This window comes from Amblyomma maculatum, chromosome 1 (assembly GCF_055883805.1).
Source record: "Amblyomma maculatum isolate TAMU_Amacu chromosome 1, ASM5588380v1, whole genome shotgun sequence".
Taxonomy (NCBI): Eukaryota; Metazoa; Arthropoda; class Arachnida; order Ixodida; family Ixodidae; genus Amblyomma; species Amblyomma maculatum.
In genome coordinates this window covers 209456281-209477173 of record NC_139344.1, presented here as the reverse complement: position 1 = coordinate 209477173, position 20893 = coordinate 209456281, and the positions used below count along the sequence as shown (strand labels likewise).

The 20893-nt window shown below is 46.8% G+C and overlaps 1 protein-coding gene across 2 annotated transcripts in view; it reads right to left on the bottom strand.

Moving 5' to 3' along the window:
• LOC146205486 (putative NADPH-dependent quinone oxidoreductase VAT1L) overlaps window positions 1–20893 on the bottom strand; it is a 43392-nt gene that overhangs the window by 7826 nt on the left and 14673 nt on the right. For both annotated transcript variants that reach the window (XM_084590183.1, XM_084590184.1), the window contains exons 2-5: window positions 5288–5417; window positions 3901–4116; window positions 1694–1836; window positions 55–158 (exon numbers count right to left, since the gene is read on the bottom strand). In XM_084590183.1, coding sequence (XP_084446309.1) covers window positions 55–158; window positions 1694–1836; window positions 3901–4116; window positions 5288–5417 — 593 coding nt within the window. The remainder of the gene's footprint in view (window positions 1–54; window positions 159–1693; window positions 1837–3900; window positions 4117–5287; window positions 5418–20893) is intronic.

Sequence of the window (20893 nt, the reverse complement as noted above, 5' to 3'; positions counted from 1 at the left end):
CATTTCGCATCTTTGCAGGTAAATAATGTGTTCAAAAATAGCCATCATACACACCATAAAGAACATATCTTCCCAGAGGCTTCAACAGACTGTAGCCTTTCTTGCAATCTTCGCCACAAAGACAATCCAAGACTAGATCCACTCCATCAGGGGAGATCCTGCACGGAAGACAAACAAGGAAATGGTATGAGTAAACAATGGGCCCATTCAGCCATTCCTGCTTGCCAGCAAGCCAGGAAGCATATCCTGGTTCACTTCTATTAGCTGAGCAGAGCCAGGCAAGGACTTGACCGAAAATCGGTGGTGTGCAAGCTACGTATTTAAAGAAAATTATGATGCACCCACAGAATAAATACATTCAATACATTCTATCTCAAAGTGACATTTGTACTAGTAGAAATGTTCAATATTCACATGCTGTGCAAGTGAGCAAGTGCTCTATGACTACTACAGCTGCCATTGAAAATTAAAGCATAACAACAACAAAAAATGAATGTGGATATTGCTTTCGAAAATGAATAGCTCAGGTGGTGGATCTTTTCTACTGATACAGGCTACCTGCAAGAACAATTTTAGGCCTGTTCTGATGAGCTTTGAGGCCTACGTGGTAGTGTAGATGTAATGAAAGTCCACTAATGGCCAGCATTAACACTTAAGAACACTAGGGATATTACGACTGATTCCTTGAAAAGCTATAATGGCTTTCAGAAGGTGAAGAACCCCAGATATGTAGGTTGCTGTCCCTGCCTGGTATACATGTAGACACACGGCCATTCAAAAATGCCTGAAGTTAATGGCTGGCTGCAAGTTGCAAGTCTGCCGCCATAAGCAATTACGTAATATGGTCAGTTCCCAGGGACTCCAGGACCGGGGGTCAGAGATTGCAAGAATAGGGCACCCTTGAGTCAACAGCCCAATTTCTTCTTGCGAAGTATCTGAAGGCAAGTTGTTGGGACCCTTAAACAACCTTTTATTGGCTCCCTAAAGTTATGTATTCTCTTAAACCAGCTTATTGATTGCTTGAACTTGAATCATGTTGGTAATTTTGAGTCAGTACAGTAACGAGTATTTTGAAAGTATGAAGTGTGATAGTGTTTTAGAAGGCTGTATTCGCAAACAATTCATGGCCTCATTCTTCTTTGAGTAAAACATGCTTTCAAATCACGTAAAACTAAATTTACGAAGTGTAAATTTGGGGTTAAATTTAATAAAAAAATTGATCTAAAATAAAATAGCAATAAAACAAAATTAAAATAAAATCAAAATTACCTGAAAAATAACAATTATGACGTGACAAAATTTGCCCGGTGGGGCAGCATGTATTTTCGTCGCACTTTCTCATAATGTGATCAACGAATTTTCTAACAAGTTCCCAATGGGATCTTTAACGAGTTTTTTAACGAGTGAATGGGTGTGTTTTATAACAGTGTGACATATCTTTTGTCTCAAAAATTGCTCTTTGAGAAGGGGGGTGAACGAATTATACACCATAAAATATGGTAATTCACGCAGAGTGCATTAAGAAAAGCTGAGGATGTGGAAGAGTAACAGGAGGATTAAGGCTAACTGACGACACACTTGAGGGTGCAGGGTAGTGGCTCTTCATTTTGTGCCTCTTTCTATATAGTTTTTTTCGCCACAGAAATTACCTCACTGGAGGGATGAAAAAGCCACACAACGGCAGTACACTCACTTGTTAACCTCCTGAACATAGTCTGAGCTATGATCAAGAAGGTGAGTAACCAGGTTGGTCAGAGAGTCATGCTTGTTCTTGGAGGCAGTACCAATGAGTGTCACATCTGGGACAGTCTTGCAGAGCTGTGCCACAGCATGGCCCTAGAAAGCAAATTCAAGCCATGACTAAGCAAGTACTTTCAAAGAAATCAGCCTACAGTGAGATTTCTGACAACACACTACACCTAGGAATAAAAATTACTAGTCAAGCCCTTTTGGTCTCCATTCAATTCAATAATTTCCCACCTAGATGACATTTCCAGGTCTCAAGAAAATCCACTTCGGTATAAATGATAATATGCACAAAATTTCATACTCAGTGCCACAATGTTTGAAAATTGTAGCACAAGTGTTGAATTTAGTGGTGCATAAGCAACTAATGCTATCATGTGACAAACACAGAGTTAGGAGCTGTATATTATGGGTTGAAGCCTAAAAATATGGGACATGCCAATGAGGGCACTCACTTAAAGCAATGCTGGGTGAAGAGAAACTTGTTCTTTGAAAGCCAACGTCAAATGTTAGTATTAGAGCTGTCTGCACAGAAGATGTGGTCGACTATTAGGTCATCTCCGCATGTGTCAAGAGCAGCTTCTGCTGTTAGTATGAAGTTACAAGTTAAATGCGTGGGTTATACGTGGAGACTGCCTATAAAGTCCCTTCTTTCAAAAGCTCCTGCGGTGTGCTTGACTTCCGTACTTCTACCACAAGCTTTCAGGTGTAGTTTACTATTTTACTTCATTTTTCCGCACTGTCGTTTCCTTGTCACGAGCTTCTGCAGTGCATGTCTGCTCTCTTACCTTTAATTACAACAAGGCTCAGGACCCAGAAGAATCTTGCTTTCCATCTTTGATCAGAGTCATACTGTGTACAATGTCTCAGTAGTGATGTGACTGGACTTCGAGTGAAAATTCCACTATTCATCAGATAAATACCTGGGATCTCGCAGATCTGGAGGGACCCTGAAGGTTTTGAAAATCATTATAATGCAGCAAATCTGTAGGGGTGGTCTTTTTGAGCGTTTGCATGGAGCTTTGCATGGACTTTGTAACTGCTCCTCAACAAAGCAGGACGATACCTCGCTGCACACGCTTAGCAACCTCTGCCCCAATGGAAGTAGGCAGGCCTTTCTCATTGGATGCACCCAAATGATACAGGTGGGGTACTGAGCTGCAAACAGGAACCATTATCTTCATTTTCTTTCGGGTCAGCGCATGTTGAGGGGGAGAGCAGGAATTTTCGATCGCAGGTACCTTCCGTGTTGGTAAGGCTAGCTTGGAAAATTTGGTGATGTGGTGGCCGACGCAATACTGATTGTGCACCTTTTTTTACCCTCGATAAACATGTTTACATGGTCCGTAGTTGTTTCAAAGATGCACACAGTGCTGTAATTCATGAAACCATTACTGGTGGGAAAACCTGTTCGCATTAAGGTAGCAGACAACATGCTTGAACTTGAATCACAAACATTCACAAAACATGCTTGTTTTGTGAATGTTATGCAATAGCGTATTGAGCTCGTTGAACTGGAAAGTCACCACCAGGCCCCAGATTTGAGAACCGTAACCCAGAAATTATTAGAAAAATGCGTATTTGAATACAATAGGCTTGTCACCATTGCAGTTTGAACTCAGGCCCTCTGAACGACAGGCAGTAGTCGCGCAACGCATAGCTAATGAAGGGTTGCTGGCACCAAGCTTGTCAAAGGGGCACCTAGTGAATGAGTTGTCGTGCGTATGACTTGCTGCCATGCTTGGGATGTGTACTGAAGTTACAGCAATAACTAAAAATTTCAATATGAAGGAGGAATTTGTAAAACAGCAGAATGCAAAGGCTATGTTGAAACATTGCCTTAAGGCAAAGCTTAAGTGTTCAAATTTTTTACTGGGTTTGCTCTGTGTACAAGAACCTCCCTTTTTGGAAGGGAAAGGATGTTGAATTGACCTCTTGTAAAAAAATTGAAAGGTTCACCACGAAAAAAAAAAAAATTTTGCACACAAATGTGTGCATAGGATGACAAATATTTTAAGAGCACAGTGCCTTTTCAAAGCCACAAAAGAGACATGTTAAAGGAATACTGTGAAGAAAAGAGCTTAAGATTTAATGCCATTACTTTACTGAACGGAAGTTTTCTGAAATGAGTAATAAAGACAAAATGCATCTTACCACTCCACCACCAACGGAATGCATCAGCACAGTTTGCTTCTCTCGCAAGTTTCCAATGTCAAACAGAAGAGAATAGGCCACCACATAATTCATGAGCACGGCTGCTGCATCATCGAAAGACATGGATGCTGGCAATATGTAGGCATGTTTTGCTGGCACAGTGACCAGCTCGGCCCAAGCCTTGTACTCCGTCAAGGCAGCCACACGGTCTCCAACCTGCGTAGCAAAGCAGTTACCTTGAATAGTGAAAAAGCAACATTGTATGCGAAGTGAGATTCAACATTGCAAAGCGAAATATTTGCCGTGATGAGCATCGTTTGTGGAGAGCTCCATATATGATTTCAACCATGTGAAGATCTTCTGAATATGCCCACTGCAGTCAGGCTCAGCAGTCGAGTGCCTTAACCACTGAGCCATCACAGCAGGGCAGTCTGGGTGCTCGCCACATTATGAGCTGAAGTTTAATGCTGCTAAAGCTGGTTGAAATTTTATTGCACATAGCCTTTTGCTTTCCTCGCCTTCTTTCTTGCCAGTGTAAGGCATGTCAACCGTCCATGGCAGCCACCCACAAAGTTGCTCCCTTGGCAACCACGTTCAGGGTATGCAATCCTTTACCTTCGTCAAAATCTCCACAGTTGCCACTTTCTGGGTTCCCCCTGTGGCACCTGCCTTTTGGCCTACCCCTACAAGAATTGACCTTGCCACCTTCCAAACATAATTTCAATGGAAGTCAAATGATTGAAAGTTATTAAACATTTCGATATACAATTACAGCTAGAGCTGCAGATTCCACAGTAGAATGCATGCCTATACAGCTACAATCCAACAACTTTGCCTCTAAAGCAATTCTTACTTGTTACCAGAACGCCAGACCTGAGCAGCACCTGGTGTCATTGTTTCCACAGCTGTCACGAGTTCAATGCAACGATTTAAAAGCTGTTCTTTAGAATGAAGCAGGCAGATTATGTATATTAAGAGTGCTCAAATACAGGTACGCCAAAAATATGCAGCACACTCGCATATGTATCTTTCTAGAGTTCTGCAGAGAAAATATGAAGGTTTCTGGGCGGTGCAAGTGAGCACACCAGCAGAATTTGCCAACACAGGCATTTAACTGTTGATTATTGCTAGATAAGGCACGAGTTTAGCCTCCACCGCATGCTTGGTATCAGGAGCCATGAATATATTGCCCATATTTTCTTGATGTCCATCTTGTTTCACCTTTACTGTAATGGGTGTTAACATCATGCAATCTTGCTACATTCCAGATATTAAGACAGCCAAGGATAGCCCAGACGAACACTGAAAGCAGTTAAGAGAATATCAGCCAGCTTGTTAATGAGCAAGGTTTACAACTGCATATGTGCTTGTGTGTATCAGTTCTCACCTTGAAATCTGTTACACCTTCACCCACAGCCTCGACTTCTCCAGAGCATTCGAATCCCATGATGAATGGAGTTTTTGGAAGGTTGTCGAGAGCGCCTTGCCGCACCATCAGGTCCAAAAAATTGAGTCCGCTGGAACAAACACATCAGTGAGCTAAAACTGGAGATGTAATGCAACAGGGCAGCAAGAACTTTGAAAACTGCACTAATGAATGCTGCCGCAATAGTAAGCAGAAATGAGATGAATTCAAGGACTTTCTACAAGCTAACCAGGAAAAAAAAATTCTGGCATTTAATATTTTGCAGTAGCATGGGCCATGGAGGATGCTGGAGTGGAGGCATCTGAATTCATTCAGATCACCTGGGATTCTTTAAGATGCGCGGAGATTAAACAGCAAGCTCAAGAAAAAAAATGCAGCAATTTTCACTGTAAGGACAAATTTTTTAAAATGTCTATATATTAAGACATATTGATCATAGAGGCCATTGACATTATAGAGATGTCTATTTACAGCCATTAATTGTCAAACAGATTTGAATGGCTGGCCAGGATCAGCAGGCTGAAACAAACTTTTTGGCGTGGTACTTCATTTATTTTTGCATCCTTTTCTTTGAACGGCTCAAAAACACCACCTCTGGTATCCCACTGAACCTATAGTATCAAACAAATATTTGGAATCAAATTCTAAAAATATATCAGAGCAGTATAGAGGCATTATCTGATGGTACCCAGGTAGCACCTAACATTACAATAATGTTATAGAATTGTTATCCAAGTTTCCCGAATGTTGCCCAACATTTTGTCACAAAATAATGCAGACTTTTGAATGTTATGTTATATAATGTATTACATTGCATTATAAACATTTTAATGTTACAAATGTTTCAATTTTGTATTATAAAACATTGCATATATATTTCAAACACTAACTGCCAGCACTTCTGCCCTTTTTCTTCCCCCCAGTAAGTGTTTCTTCAATAACACTTCTTTGCAACTAGGCCTCTAAGATGATGCCCACCATAGAATGTAAGCACAGCCCTAATATTTTAGAAATATTTGCTTATCCATTCGCCACTATCACTCATGGAACACCTGTCTGTGATGGATATAAAAGCTTGAGTATGATATTCACAGGCGAATGTAGGAGTTTTGCTGTGTTATGGAGTTGTACTGTATTGCAATCTTTGCAGAGCGTGCAAGATGTGTACCATTGCGAGCTGTGGGCCGACATGCTCATGCAGGGTTAGTCTACATTTTCACGAATGTTGAACTTATGTTGCATACATATTAAATTCATATTGCTTAAATGTGTGTCAAAACAACCTTTATATGCAACATTGCTAAAACATTAGACAAAAAAAAAAGAAGGACATTATTGCTATCAAAATAATGTTTGACTGAAACAAAAATATAAGATTGCTCGCAATATTTCTGTGCTACCTGGGTAGTCCAAGAATACTGCTGTAAGTGCTGAACAATAGTATGGTCTTCCAGTGCAGTATGTTCGATAGTTCTAACATTCACATAGCTGGTGAACAAATAACATGGTTTTAGAATACATATCAACTTGATATGCTGAATTGTTCAATTTTGACCAGAGGTGGAACATACCTCATCTGCACATCGATTCAAGCTTATATACTTAGCATCCCTTTAATAAATAACTGGTAAATTAGGGCTCTATTTAAAAGTTTGCGACGGATTTTTATTTCGATGACAGTTCTCACGCTGCTTTTGACAGAATTCAGCAACTGCGCGCTGCCGATTCCGGTTTGGCAAAAGGTCTGTAAGAACACTGGCATACTTTCAACCTGATGCTTCGGAAAAATGGCAGAATGCCTCCGACGCTTCGTTTTTCAAATGAGTACACATTAAACAGCTTCGACAGAAAGCAAGAAAAGCGCGCCTGGCGTCGTTTAAAGAGGTCGCGCGCAACGAACGGTCATGCGCGAGTTGCGCGACTCTGGCTGGGGATAGCAGCGCGACGTTCTGTCACGCCCCAGAGCGGCGGCGGCGGCCAGGAAAGACGCCATTTGTTACAACCGCTGGCTTGGCCAAGAGCGCGCCAGAGTTTCCGCCGCGATCCTCCGAGCATGCACACGGCTGGCCACAGACAGCGACCGCGAAAGACTCCCCCGCCCATGCACACTTCCGGCCGAGAAGAGACTGCGGGGTCGGCCGCCTGCGCGGGCGGAAGCGTCTCCCGTCGACCGCCCCCAGTCTGGGCGCTGTAGTTTGAAGCATGTGTTCGCCTTTCGCGCAACCAAGCAGCTTTCGAGAAGCGAGTGGAAGAAAAGAGGCTTCATTACACGCGATACCGGGAGGAATCCGATGAGTCACACCGATTGGTAAAGCGCAGAAAAGCACCCTGCGTGCTAGTCGAAGTTCCGACGGAAGCAGTGTTGACATATGGTCCTAAAGGTGGGTTGCAGAAACCTAGAAGTCAGCTTCTCTGCAGAACAAAAACTCATTCACCATGGCATCCAAACCTGTTTTGGGGTCAGAAGTAGGGTGCAGCGCAGAATACTTCTATGTCCAGCCTGATGTCATGCACAGACCTGTTGAGCAGAATTCCTTCACTATTGAGAGCATGGAGGAGGTAGGGGCGGGGGAGGCGTTATGAATGGCACTTACAAACGGAGGGGTTCTTAATCCCATAACTGCGACAACAAGAAGAGGGGTGCAGGAAATGGCCATTATTGCCACAATAGAAGTTTCCTGCACTGCACCCAATTTCTTCCCCCAAAACAGGTTTGGCCGCCATGATGAAGGGGTTATTGCTCTGCAGAGAAGCTGACTTCTAGGTTTCTGCAACCCACCTATCCAAGTTAGTTAATGCAACTAAAGAATACAAATACAACGGCGCATATGCCCCTCAAAAAGACCGATTTTGTTCCCAAAGCGGTTGACTCGAAAATAAGAGACGCCGTAGTGAAAGGCTCGGGAAATTTCGATCACCTGGGGTACATGAACGGTCACCGACATCGCATAGCACCCGGGCGCCATTGTCGCCTCCATCGAAAAGCGGCAGCCGCGGCTGGGTTCGAACCCGCGTGGGCGCTTCCCGATTGGAGTCAGCAGTCGAGCGCCCCAATTAACCACTCGAGAACCAGTTCTCATGACGTTGCGGTTTAATCTCTTGGTCTGAAACAGGTGAATATGCGCGCCCTCTGAAATGGGATTAATCCTGATGTCATGACGATCGCCATCGACGCCATTAGCGGAGGGCGCGATTATTTGAAGAGTGCTGCCGAGTCGAACGGTTCTAAAATAATGCGCAATATTTGGACACGTACGTTGGTCGCCGTGTCTGCCGATACTTAATAAACAAGTGTTGCAAAAATTACCAAGTTAGTGAGGATACGATTGCTGAAGATGGAGGGGTGTGCGAGTATTCGAAATATTCGACTATGTTCGAACGTTTCCAAGAGTTCATGAACGCACTAAATTCGAAATTCTCGAATATGGCTTCAAGTACTCGTACTCAAAGGAGTAGAGTGACAGATGAGAGAATCAAGTTGAAGGAAGGGGGGGGGGGGGGGGGGCGACGATCGGCCGTCGCGCATCTCTAGATGGCCGTGAGCAGGCTGGTGCGTCGGAGACTCATCGGGCCCAGCCCACTGTCCGATGCTGCTCTCCGCACCCAAGAAGAAACTGCGTACCCACTCCGACGATGCACAGCATGCTGCCGCATTTAGCCTATGCGGATAGGAATTAGTGCGGTTGTGTTCATGTGGCAACATTTCCTTTATCGTACTTATTTCTAAGGGTTATTTATGCTCTCATGATGCCCTGCAAGATAAGGCAACGCAGCAGGAGGTTAATCCAGCCAAACTTGCCGTATTGCCCGATCTCTGCTGTCATATGGCAGACAGCTCATGCCCCTCGCATGAACTGAGCACCCGCTTGCTCATCCGGTGTCATTTTTCCATGCATGCTTATCTGCATGCTTATCGATGCTTATCAATGGCCACACGTCGGTGAAAACCACGTTGTCTCTCCAACGATATCACAGCTGCTAGCATCGCCGCTGGCGCTTTGCTCTTGCCGCTCAAGTGCTACATGACTGAACAGAGCATACGCAAGTGAGCCACACTACTCGCATTCGACTGTTTTCATAACGTACTCTCTGTACCGCTCACATCGTATGCCTCGAGCGAAGAGCTGACGCCGTATCCACCGAGGGGTCTTCCCACGGCAGCGCCTCCTGTACTGCAGATGCGTTGCTCACGGATTGAAATAAAGGGGAGCGTTGAGCCATTGATGGTAATCAGTGGATGACAGTCCTTACAGTATCACACCTTCAGGAAGTGTGTAGGGATATCACTGGAACCCAGCGCACGATTGTTCACAGGGAGAATTTGCCGAGGTAGGTGAATCTCATAATTTGCCGACATCTCGCGCATTATTAAGAGAAAAATTTTGCGCCGGTTCCGGCCACATGGCTTCACTTATTACACGAGACCGCCTCTTCCAGGTCATTATTCCTCGGTACCCTAGTATACCCCCCTCCTCCTGGCATAACCTCGTTACGCAAGATTTTGTAGAGTCATCTTCAGACTGCACTTTTAACACTTCTACCTACCGCCACCTCATCCACCCAGCTATCCGTCAGTTTAATTTTTGCCGAGTCACAGCCAGCCTCGACCACCTCGCGGGGAGAGGGCAGAGCAAAGCAGAGGGCAGAGCAGAGGTTTTAGCCGCAGACGCGGCTAAAATCTGCAAAAACAGTTTTTGCCTCAGGTCTTATACGGCTTCCGTTTCTCAGATCAAATTTTCAAAAGGAATCCGCACACATGAAAGGAATGGCATTTCAAAGAGACAGTGACCAGTAGAAGCTTCGGCGTGTCGGCAATACAAAAACACAATGAACCAAGAATGAGGCAGAATGTCCATGAGTGCTGTCAGAAAATTCGGCGCACATTTAAGAAGCCGCCCATTCACTCCGTAAACCACTGCGAAAACAGATGTGATTGTGAGGTCGGAGAGCGAGCATTATCGCATGCGGTATGGCCTCTTCATTCCCGAGTCATTTCTACGGCTGTCTGTGCCCGCCATTTGAGGGCGAAAAATTCTGCGAGTAGTACGCGGCGCGCCCTTGCGTTTAGCTCGTGTACAAAATGTTTCACGGAAGACTAAGCAATAATAAAAAAAAAAAAGTAATTGGTTCAAAATGCGAAAGTATATTTGCTGGAACACACTGCCGCGGTGGGTACAATATGCTGCAAAATTAATATCCAGCTAATGAAAACCTACCAATTAACTTTCGAACAATTGCAGTGGAGTGGTTAGTCTTGACGGAGAGGGAAGCCGTTAACTAGAGTCCGGCAGAGCAAGAAAATCGGACGACCTTTTCCGCACGAACCCGAAACAGATGCGCAGGAAGCTCTGTGCAAATGCGATGCCCGGTGATCACTTTATGCAGTGGCTCAGTTCGAACTGGAGCTGTATTCCGCGCCTCGTCATGTACTATCGGGGACAAAAGTTTGTGGACCACGCACACTGCAATTAAATTAAGTGCATAACCTTTGCATCGACCAGGCGTCTAGGACCGTACATGTCGTTGATGAAAGTTGGACTTTAGTTCTTTCATGTGTGCTAAATAAGACGATAATTCATTTACATCGAGATTATCGTCCAAATTCTCCAGACGTAAGGTCCAGAGACTTGTCTCCGATAGTACACCCCTTGCGCAAAAGTGGAGAGACCACGCGAACCTCTGCAATCAATATTTTTCTGTATAAAAATATGCACCTCACAAATTTGCTTGGACGAGATGGAAAGCATACTAGCGAGGATACCCTATGGATAACTTAGAAATAACCGCTGCACTGTCAGAAAAAGCTGCCGTGCAGTTTTGTCAAAACGCGTTGTCTCTCCACTTTTGCGCAAGAGTTACAATGTCACGCACCTTTGGTTCGGTTTATGGGGTTTATTTAACGTGCCAAAGCGACTCATGCTATGAGAGACGCCCTGGTGGAGGGCTCCGGAAATTTAGACCACCTGGGGCCCCTTAACGTGCACTGACATCGCACAGCACACGGGTGCTTTGTTTTTCGCGCCACCGAAAAGTGGCTCGGATTCGGTCGTGGTCAGCCTTTCGGGCTTGTTTATGCAATGCTCGGTGAACCACGAATTCCTCTTATTTGTCTCTCGTGCACTGGTGCATTTCTCTGGATTGTAGCCAGCTCTCAAGTATTGCTCTGCATGTGTTGCATTGTTTCGTAAAGCACTTGGCACGTGTTCTCGCTTCTTTTTCTTTATCGTCTGAAGCATGACGTCTGTTGTGCAGTCAACCTTTGACTCAGACCCATTCTCTAGCTTGCGACCGGCGAAAACTGGGCACTGAACTGCCACCCCCTCAAACTATGTAATTGGATTCCGGCTGAGCTTGTCACGCTCGATGGGGCGGCTCCTGCGAGAATGGAACAATACTAACCGCTCGAGGTATCACAGTTCAACGAACGTGAAAAAAAAAAAAAGTGCTTGTCTGCGTCATGTGCCAGAAAAGTAACTTCTTGCGCCTTCGAAACGAAGCGCGCGAGCCGCCGAAAACTCGATATCACACACACACACACACACACACACACACACACACACACACACACACACACACACACACACACACACACACACACACAAAGTCCTTTCTTTCACCTTAAAAACAACCCTTAGAAAAGCAAGATCCAAGTGGCTAGCTCCCAAGGTAACCCCTTGAAAGACAAATGAAACTAATAGACAACACATCGCCAGGCGCAAACTCCGAAATTGGACAATTGTTTACACACGTCGCGAGAACCTGGAGGATAAGCCGTACTGCGAACTAGCGCACATCGAGTTAAGAATGCTGAACCATCCATAGAAGGTTAAAGTTCAAACCGAATTCAGTGCGCAGAAAGTAGATTTAAGTGAGCTACAATGGGTATACGGACTGCGCGATGAAAACGCAATTCGCTATCGAAATCAATATCCCGCTTCGCAGCGGACAAAAGGCGAACCCTTAAAACGTCGGAAGTCTTGAAAAGGATTGCGAATAAAAACGACTCCTCTGTAGGGAGGCCCTTTCAGGACGGCGGCACGGGGTCTAACTAGCTGTGCGCACAGTGCAGGCGGCCTTTGGCGGGGACGTTGCCAAGGTCTGTGGATATGGGCGGAACTTCGAAAATTTCAAACGGCGAAATGGTAAACTTTCCACTCATCGAACGATGCGAATAGTGCACGCAAAAAAATTTAATTTTTCGCATACATTTCGAATGATTGAAGCGAAGTTCGAATAAAGCCCGCCGAAATTTTCTATTCCAGAACAGGGACGACGCAAGCCACGTACCATATGGTGCCACCGATCGACATGCGCGGGGTGCAGTGTTCAGCGTCGCGAAGCGGCCCGTGTCGAGTAGCGGTGTTCATTAAGCTCAACACGCCCTTGGAGATCGGACGCCGCGCGGCAGAGCTCGGGCGGGTTCAGAAAACCCAGCCTTGAAGCCAGATCTAGGGGGGGGGGGGGGGGGGGGGGGGGGGAATGGCGGCTTAGACGAAGCGCTCGCCAGTCCCGTGTACGGGCGCTAGTTTATTCTCGCAAAATGTTTTCCTACGCTCAAAAATTGACAGTGACAGGCTGATACAGTCCCTTTAGGGGATATTAGTGTTGCATCTTATATCACTGCAGCTCCGCTGCTGGCACTCCAGTGCAAGATTGTTCGTTTTGCACGAATTCGCAGTAGAGAACATCAGCAGAAATGAGATTCGTATTCGAGCCGGTAGCAATGCTACCTTATTCCTGTAAGACTGGAAGAAGAAAGTTCTCCACACTTCACAAATAACGAATGCAGGCAAGGGGACACTACATTTCACAAACTTTACCCGCCGTGTCAGGTCAATCGGGGGGTGAAGGGCACCTCGATCCGCCGCAACGCTCTCGATTTCGCGAAAGCTATCGCGTATGAAGTGATTTTGGCCAACGTCACCATGCAGTACGTTAAACCGGCCCCGAATTCGAACTTCTCGCATGGTTCAATAACTGCTTACAGCTGTGCCGTACATTCATTCGTATTCTCTATCCATCACGATAAAAAGGTGGCCTAAGGAATAAAAGAGGGCAAAAAAATATCCCTTCACAGGCCACTGCATGTGGCTGCACCAGTGAGCAGGCTATCCGTAGCATCACAACTAAGACACGTGGGTTGTTACCAATCCGGAATACCTTAAACGTCGCTCGAATTTATTCCCGAGAATGAGTAAGCTCCGCTTACTCATTCACTTTTTCACTATAATGCACAGCGCCTCCCTTTAAACTACAACAATCCTGCCTCAATTAGATAAATTTTCGAAAACCATGAATGACTCGAAAGAAAAAAAAAAAAGAACAGGTCTTTCCAAGTTTTTTTAATTAAAAGCTGTAAATTAAAAAAAAATGTTCAAAACAGCGTGGGTTTATTCGCTAAAAGGCACAAGCATAAAAAATGACGTTAGCTATGTCGGATATACGCAAGCTGAGACCCTCCGCCGCATATCCAAAGAATGTGGTATGCGGAGGCTGCAACAGTACCAACGGCTGCTTGCTGCCCGTTTGACTAACGACTGCCTTATCGCTTCCGAGCGTTTATCACTTCGCACATCTCGCCAGCAACATTTACAGCGACTATTCTTGCCCGTTTCGACTGAACAGAATGATTTCAGCGTAGCCACGACCAGTTCGCGAGTGCCGCGCCGCGGAAATTGGTCTATCCGTTTGTCACGTGCTCAACACGACGCATTTTTCAAGGTGCACCTTTTTCACGATGCTTCACTGGCGTATTAAAATAAACGCTTGTATTCGCATAAAGCAGCTTACATTGGAAAACGTCTAGTTTCCTGCCATATTCATTGCGCGGCAACATTGAGATTCGGCTAATGCCGAACCTCAATGTTCGGCATTAGCCGTGATGTAAAAAAAAAAAACTGACCTATTGTGCTCGGCCTGGAGCATCCGTGTGACCTGCCTTCAGTTCACTTCTACGCAGAATGAGCGTCTAAGACCCTGTCTTGACAGGCGATGACAGACGCTTGAGCCGGCGGAACACGGGTCCGATCGCGGCTGCACTGCGCTTGAGGCGAGACGCAAGGCGTGTACGTGTGTTGCGCAATCTCAGCGCACGTTAAATAATCCAATGCAACCGAAATATTCAGAGTCCTTCACTACGGTGTCCCTCGCAGTCGATGTAGCTTTGGGACGTTAAACCCTATAATAACAGGCGACGAATATTGCTATACCCTTTCCTCGAGGCACACTGTAGTAGTTTTCAAATATAAACCTATAGTGAAAGCAAGCACTTATAAAACGTTGGAATCTCTTTAGGAAATTTTCAATCTTCCGTTTTCTCGGCTGAAGAAGAAAAACCCACAAGAAAACTTTCTCCACAATTTTCCGGTTATGTATTTTTGTTTTCGACCTTCCAATCTCTAGCCTCGCTGGCCTATTAGTATATAAGATTAGGAGAGTAGTTACCCGAGTTAGCCGGCTCGTACTTCAGTGTGGTGGCAGCAGAAATTTATGCAACGAGAGCACAGAATGGAACGAAGAGACTGATGTGGGTTCCTTTCCGTACTCGTCCCACCATTTCTGATGCAGCCACCCCAAGGTAATGTCTAGGGTTCCATGCGATTGTTCTACGACACGTACGACTAAGTCTGAACAGAGCAGTGCGCTTTGCCATCTATAGCACGCTTGACTCGCGATCCAAGGGTCCCGGGTTAGATTGCAATCTCGCCAGCTTGTTTTACTTCACATTCGTACATGCCATAATTAAATTCGAGTCAAGTTGAAACCTTATAATTACGATTTATCCGCCGTTTTCGTCACTCAATTGTGTGACGTCACGACCATGCACAACGATGAGGAAATGTGTAGCGACGTCATCCCTGTAGTACGGCGTGGCCGTTGTGGGGTGTTTGAATTACGCGCGCGAGGTCATGCGATTGTGATGTCACGGCCCTCTCGATCAATCCGGACTTTCGGCACAGAACGTAGGGGTTTGCTCAGAACGTCCGCTTCGCATTAAAATCAAAATCTCCTAATACTGAGTCAATAAAAGGTCGACCTGCAGCGCAACCATTCTGCGACCAAGTGCAAGACTGCAGCAACGAAGCCATTACTTCAAATCATCATGCACTACATCTTTTTGTATTTCGCCGCCATGGAAATGCAGCCGCCGCGGACGGTATTCGATCCCGTGACCTTGGGATCAGCTGAACGACAAAGCCGCTGAGTACACCACAGCGGGTTAAGTACGTCTAACGGTTAATTTTTTAACTTAGCTGCACTCGATTTACTGCGAGCCTCCGGCGACAACCACATCATTGTAAAAAATTCAGGGGGCACTTTGGCCCACTAAAGTGCTTCAAGGCGAAAGCCTTCCCCGCCGCGCTGCTTAGGCATTGGACCGTTTGGGATTGACTAGAATTGTGACAGATACTACGCCTTTTCTTCGCTGCCAACCTATTTTGAACACCGCTGATGACTCCTGTACAGCGTCTATTTCTATATGCTCTGTGGAGCGGCGTTCGAGGAAGCGCCAAATGAAAGGCGCCGCACGGACGCCTGGATCATGACCGGATGTGACGCCATCACTTTCTGTTATTAGACATGACCGGATGCGACGTCATGATGACGTCACATCCGGTCATGATTCCAAGGCCGATAACGTCACATTTGATGGCATCAGTCATTACTCATGACAATTTCGTCATGACATGACTAATTAGAAGTAGTTAATGACTAGCTAATCATTAGCACTGGTTAGTGATTGGTTAGCCATTAGTACTGGTTAGTAAATTAGCCTGATCGGGTAAATAACTAAGTCAACCCAGACTCACTTTGGGTACTACCACACCAACACTAATTAACTCGCCTAATTACAATTGGTCTCGTTTGAAATCCGCGGCCTGTGACGTCACACCCCGATCGACCAACTGAAAAGCGGGACATTTTTGTCGACACATTCATGCTGACAACGATGAGGTTTCCGCTTTAAAATTTCGATATACGATTGGCCAGCATCACGGCCGAACTCGAGCGGCGTCGCTCGAGTCCGGCCCGGCCAGTATACACCACCAATCCGAGACTCCACTTTCCCGCTGCACTGCACTGAACAGGGAAGAGAGGGAGGTGTGCGCGCCACGAATCCTGAGTAAACTACCCAGCGTTCAGCACGTGCGATTTTTATTACACGCGCCCGCGAAGGCAGAAATTTCGTTGCGCCAGAGAGCTGAGGGTAATTGTTTTCGAGATCCTAAAGTGATGGCTTATCACTAAACGTGGCCAGCAGTAAATCTGAAGGCAACAAATTAAGCGCCTAATAGCCAACTATTGGACATCAGTTAACTGGCTTACTGGTTAACACGACCAGCCTTTTTTTTTTTTCCTGGCAGTGTCATTTCCAGAGCTCAAAATGCCTATTTTGAAATTATCACTCGCGCTGACACACCCTGCACTATCTGCCCAAGCTCAACATAATGCAAGTATACGCTGGGATGGGAGGGTTATCCTGAACAAGTGGCTTCCGCCGTTGTAAAGCGAGCCCGATTCAGAGTGGACAAGAAAATGGCACCGTTTCTGAAAGGAAAAAAAAAAAAAAAAAAACAAAAAAAAAACGCAATTTTCGGAAGCCTCGAAAAGCACGAGGTAACCAGGCTTTTTTCGCATAAAACCGAAATTGAACGCATCAGAGACGGCGAAAAAAAAAAAAATGCATGACGCTGCACAGCACAGAAAGTTCAAATCTGGCGCCATAATCTGGCGCCAAAGAGCTGCGACAGCGCCAACTGCGCCGAGTTACAGCATTGCGCGAAAAAAACTTATTGGATTTCCTGGCGCTGCAGCATTGCTTTCGAGAAAGTTTTCCTTTGTTTCCGCGGTGTTGATCCCCACGTTGCCACTAAAAACCTAACGTGGTCATCTAAAACCGTGGCAAGGTTTAGTCAATTAGCTACGCAAGTATAGAAGTGCTTACACTAAACTGCGTCCGCCGCAGCTGAAACTACCTGAAAATGTTACTATGAACTCTCCCGTATACGCCACACGCACATAGACCAAGCCTGCAATTAGAGAGTTTAAGGTTCAACAGGTGTCGCGAGCAGGGTGTATAAGACACTCCTTGCAAGCGGACAAGTCTCACGCTAGTTCGCGTGGAAGATAGTGGCGATGAGAATAGAGTTCTAGTGGGCAGAAGCAGAGGGGAGCCCAAACCAGCGCGTCTCGGAACGGCGTTCGGACATGCAGAAAACTATAGAACCACATGCGTCCAGCGCACATAGCGCACGCCCCCTCGAACAGCACCGGCTTCAGCCTGGACGCCAATAAACAAAGGCGGGAGAGCACGCGTCCTAAATATAGAGCGAAGGTCGGACGACGGCTTTGCGTGACTGGCTTCGAGAGGGCCCAAACATTGCATGCCAGGTTCCGCGGGCGAACACCATTTTTGGCAGCGGCGCGTGCAGTACAGGAACCGGACACTGCCAAATCTCCACGGCCGCCACACTTCTCACCAAGGCGGATATGTGTTTCCGAACAGATCCAAACCACGAGAACCGGTGCGCGGTCTGTACAGGTATTTAACGTGGCTTTCAGCCAGGCGATCTGGACGTTGCGGAATGGCGCGCCGTCTTCGACAACGACCGCACAAACAGAGGAACGAGGAAAAGAGGCAGCCAAGCAAGCGGCACAGTCGTCCCGAATAAATCCGGACGGCACAATTTCCCCTCTGTTTTATGGAAACAGCACATGGACGTTACGCATTCAGAGCGCAAACGCTGTGCACAGACACCACCCGTAACGTTGCACCTACAGGGGAGCTTCGTTCGATCAGCGCGCGTAAGTTGACGCGTGCGAAGACTCGGCTGGCACGCAGACAAGTGTTGCACGTGGAAAGGGCTGCGAGCCGCATAGAGCAGCGGCCACCTGCTTCTGGGCCACGCGGCCGACGGGGCGACGATGCCGCCAGTGACAGTGCACGCGCGCCTGCCGCGGACACGTCGCCGCTCGCGTCAATCACACCGCGGGGTGTGTGCGGGAACGCAACTTCGGACAATGAAATGTGCGGCAGGCAACACGTCGTCCGCGATAAACAGGCGGCTGCCTTTTACCTCCCCGGCTAGCCAATGGTGGAGCTTTGATTTGCGCGCAAGCAATGATTTCGCCGACAGAGAAGCTGCACCACACATGTCGGATCGTCGCATTTCCGGAGCTGACCTTGCCCCCTCGTCGTAACTGACACCGCCTTCGTACAGTTTGTAAGGAGTGAAGGATTCGGTTCGCAAGGGAATCGATAACATAACGAGGTAAATAAGGGCCACGCAGGCATCTGCGCACAAGGCTCAGTCCTGTGCACAAGCACGCCGCATATTTCCCCTCGCTTGGGGCGATTTCGAGCTCAGCGCTCGCAGAATCGCTTGGCACCAGCCTTCACGGACGGCAGGGCAACGCCATCGGTGGCACAACGAGACAAAAGCGCGGAGGGACTCCCGTCGACATGTCCGGGTGCAGCAAAGTTCAGCCGCGAACAGCTGCGATGATCCCGGCGAGAGCAGCGTCGACGACGCATGCGTGCGCGTGACTTGCACTCGGGCATGCTCGCGCAGCGCACTGCACTAACTCGGAAATGCTGGAGGCACACCTGCGCGCGGGCACGGCTTATTTGTACAGGCAGAGTTCTGACGATTAAACTGAGGAGGTAGTGTACACACGCGCGACCGAAGAGAATCTCACAGCGATAGGGGACCACTACCCCGGAATTAGCTAGGGGCTCGCGAAACAACGGGGGTGGACCTCTTATAGCAGAACCACCGACGAACTATTTACCGGTGGGGGGGCAGCTGGAGTTTTTCAGCGGGTGCCAAGCTTACTGGAAACAAATATACGCCCACGTTTCACCTGTTTCCCGACTCGCACGTGAACGCGCGTGCGAGCATCAAATATCGCGTCGGAACTCGCGCGAACCGAACCGGCAGAGTTTTGAAACTACGATGGAGATTTTCAACTATAGGTGGCGCCGCAGTCGAGCCAAGATGGCGACCGTAGAAAGGACTCCGTGTGTGATCAGCTAGAATACTGGAATATTCCAGTACACTTTAGCCTGGGAGCAATAACAAGGTTCCTTAAATGCAAGTGATTCGCTTTGTTTGATTGAAGGTGAGCGCCTACTGCTATGTAGTGTCCGCCGTGCAAACGGAACTGCACACGACTGTCGTCTGGCTCCGGGCCCTTTTAGCTATGCGAAAATTGCCAGCGCCAATTATGCTTGAGCACATAGAGTTTCTTACTCTTACCTAGAGGGAAAGCTGTGCTGCCGTCTATGGGAGTTTACATGGAGTTTCCAGGCGGCCAGTTCAGCCACCATGGGCGCTCAAAGCATTATGGGCCGGTGAGCTACCGAGTGCAGAACTACAACTTTTGGCCAAAACTAATGCAAAGATAAACGTTGTTCTACCGTAAATAATGTCCTAAGATTGAATATTGTGACTATAAATTGCAAAAAGAGAGAAACAGAATGCCAGTGTGAGATTTATCCAATATAAGCAATGACCCATTCTCCTATTGGCTTAGTTTTGAGCAGCACAAATACCAATATTTCGCACTTAATAGGCAAACTTTGAAATAAAAAAATGTTATGAAAATATTTATCGTTGTGCCATCACTTAAGGAAGTTTTTAGTGGCATTTCGGGAAACAAACCATTTATTGGCGACGTCTGCTTTTGCGCCTTCGCTACTATGGCTTTCGCGGTCTATGTACGCACCTTCAGATGATGATAACGAAAAAAACATTGCAGTAACGCCACTCCACGTACTTGAGAAAAACCGACTGTCCCGCAACAAGTAGCACACCGGCTCATGATTCTTAGCGCGCCCATGGTGGCTGAAGTGCAGCGCCCTCAGCTTTCCCTCTAGTTAGTGTAAGGAACTCTATGCTTGAGCATCAAGAAGATCGAAAATATGAGCACGCCTCAGGCTTCATCTGCCCTGTTAAGTAGTCTGCTTGGATTTACCCTCGTGTGGCCATAATTTCAGCCGAGCAGATCGTTTTTGTATGCACATTCGTGAGCATACTGCAGTGCGCTGGAGCGGCGTGCCCAGCGCGCAAAGGCTGAGCTAATAGGATATGCCTGCTCAGAAAATAGCGAAATGTACCTATGTACCAACACGCTCAACTTGCCACATATGCTTGCTCCATCGTTTCCTTCCACGCATCTTCGCTTCCGCGCTTCGCTACCATGAAACCACATGGCAATTTTCAATTTTCTCCGCTTAGCCCCGCAGACGACCGCTTGAGCGCTTCGAGACTAGCCTGCTCAGGTTGCAGTATTCATTCGATACCATGGAGGAAGGAAAGAACTTAGGAGAGGCCCTGACGTCATTTTTTTTGAAGCCGGCGCTGGCTGCGCCGTGACCGGACGCTGCAACGTCTCTCCTCCTTTACCCTCCGCATTTTCTTTCTCCGCGACGCTCACGTACCTAGGGCCCTTAGCAACGCTGTTGCCAGTGGCCCGAGTTTTCATAGCAACAGCGTCGCCGTTGCTAATGGCCCGACACGGCTAACCCTAAATTTTGACGTCACTTCCGCCACACTTTCTCCA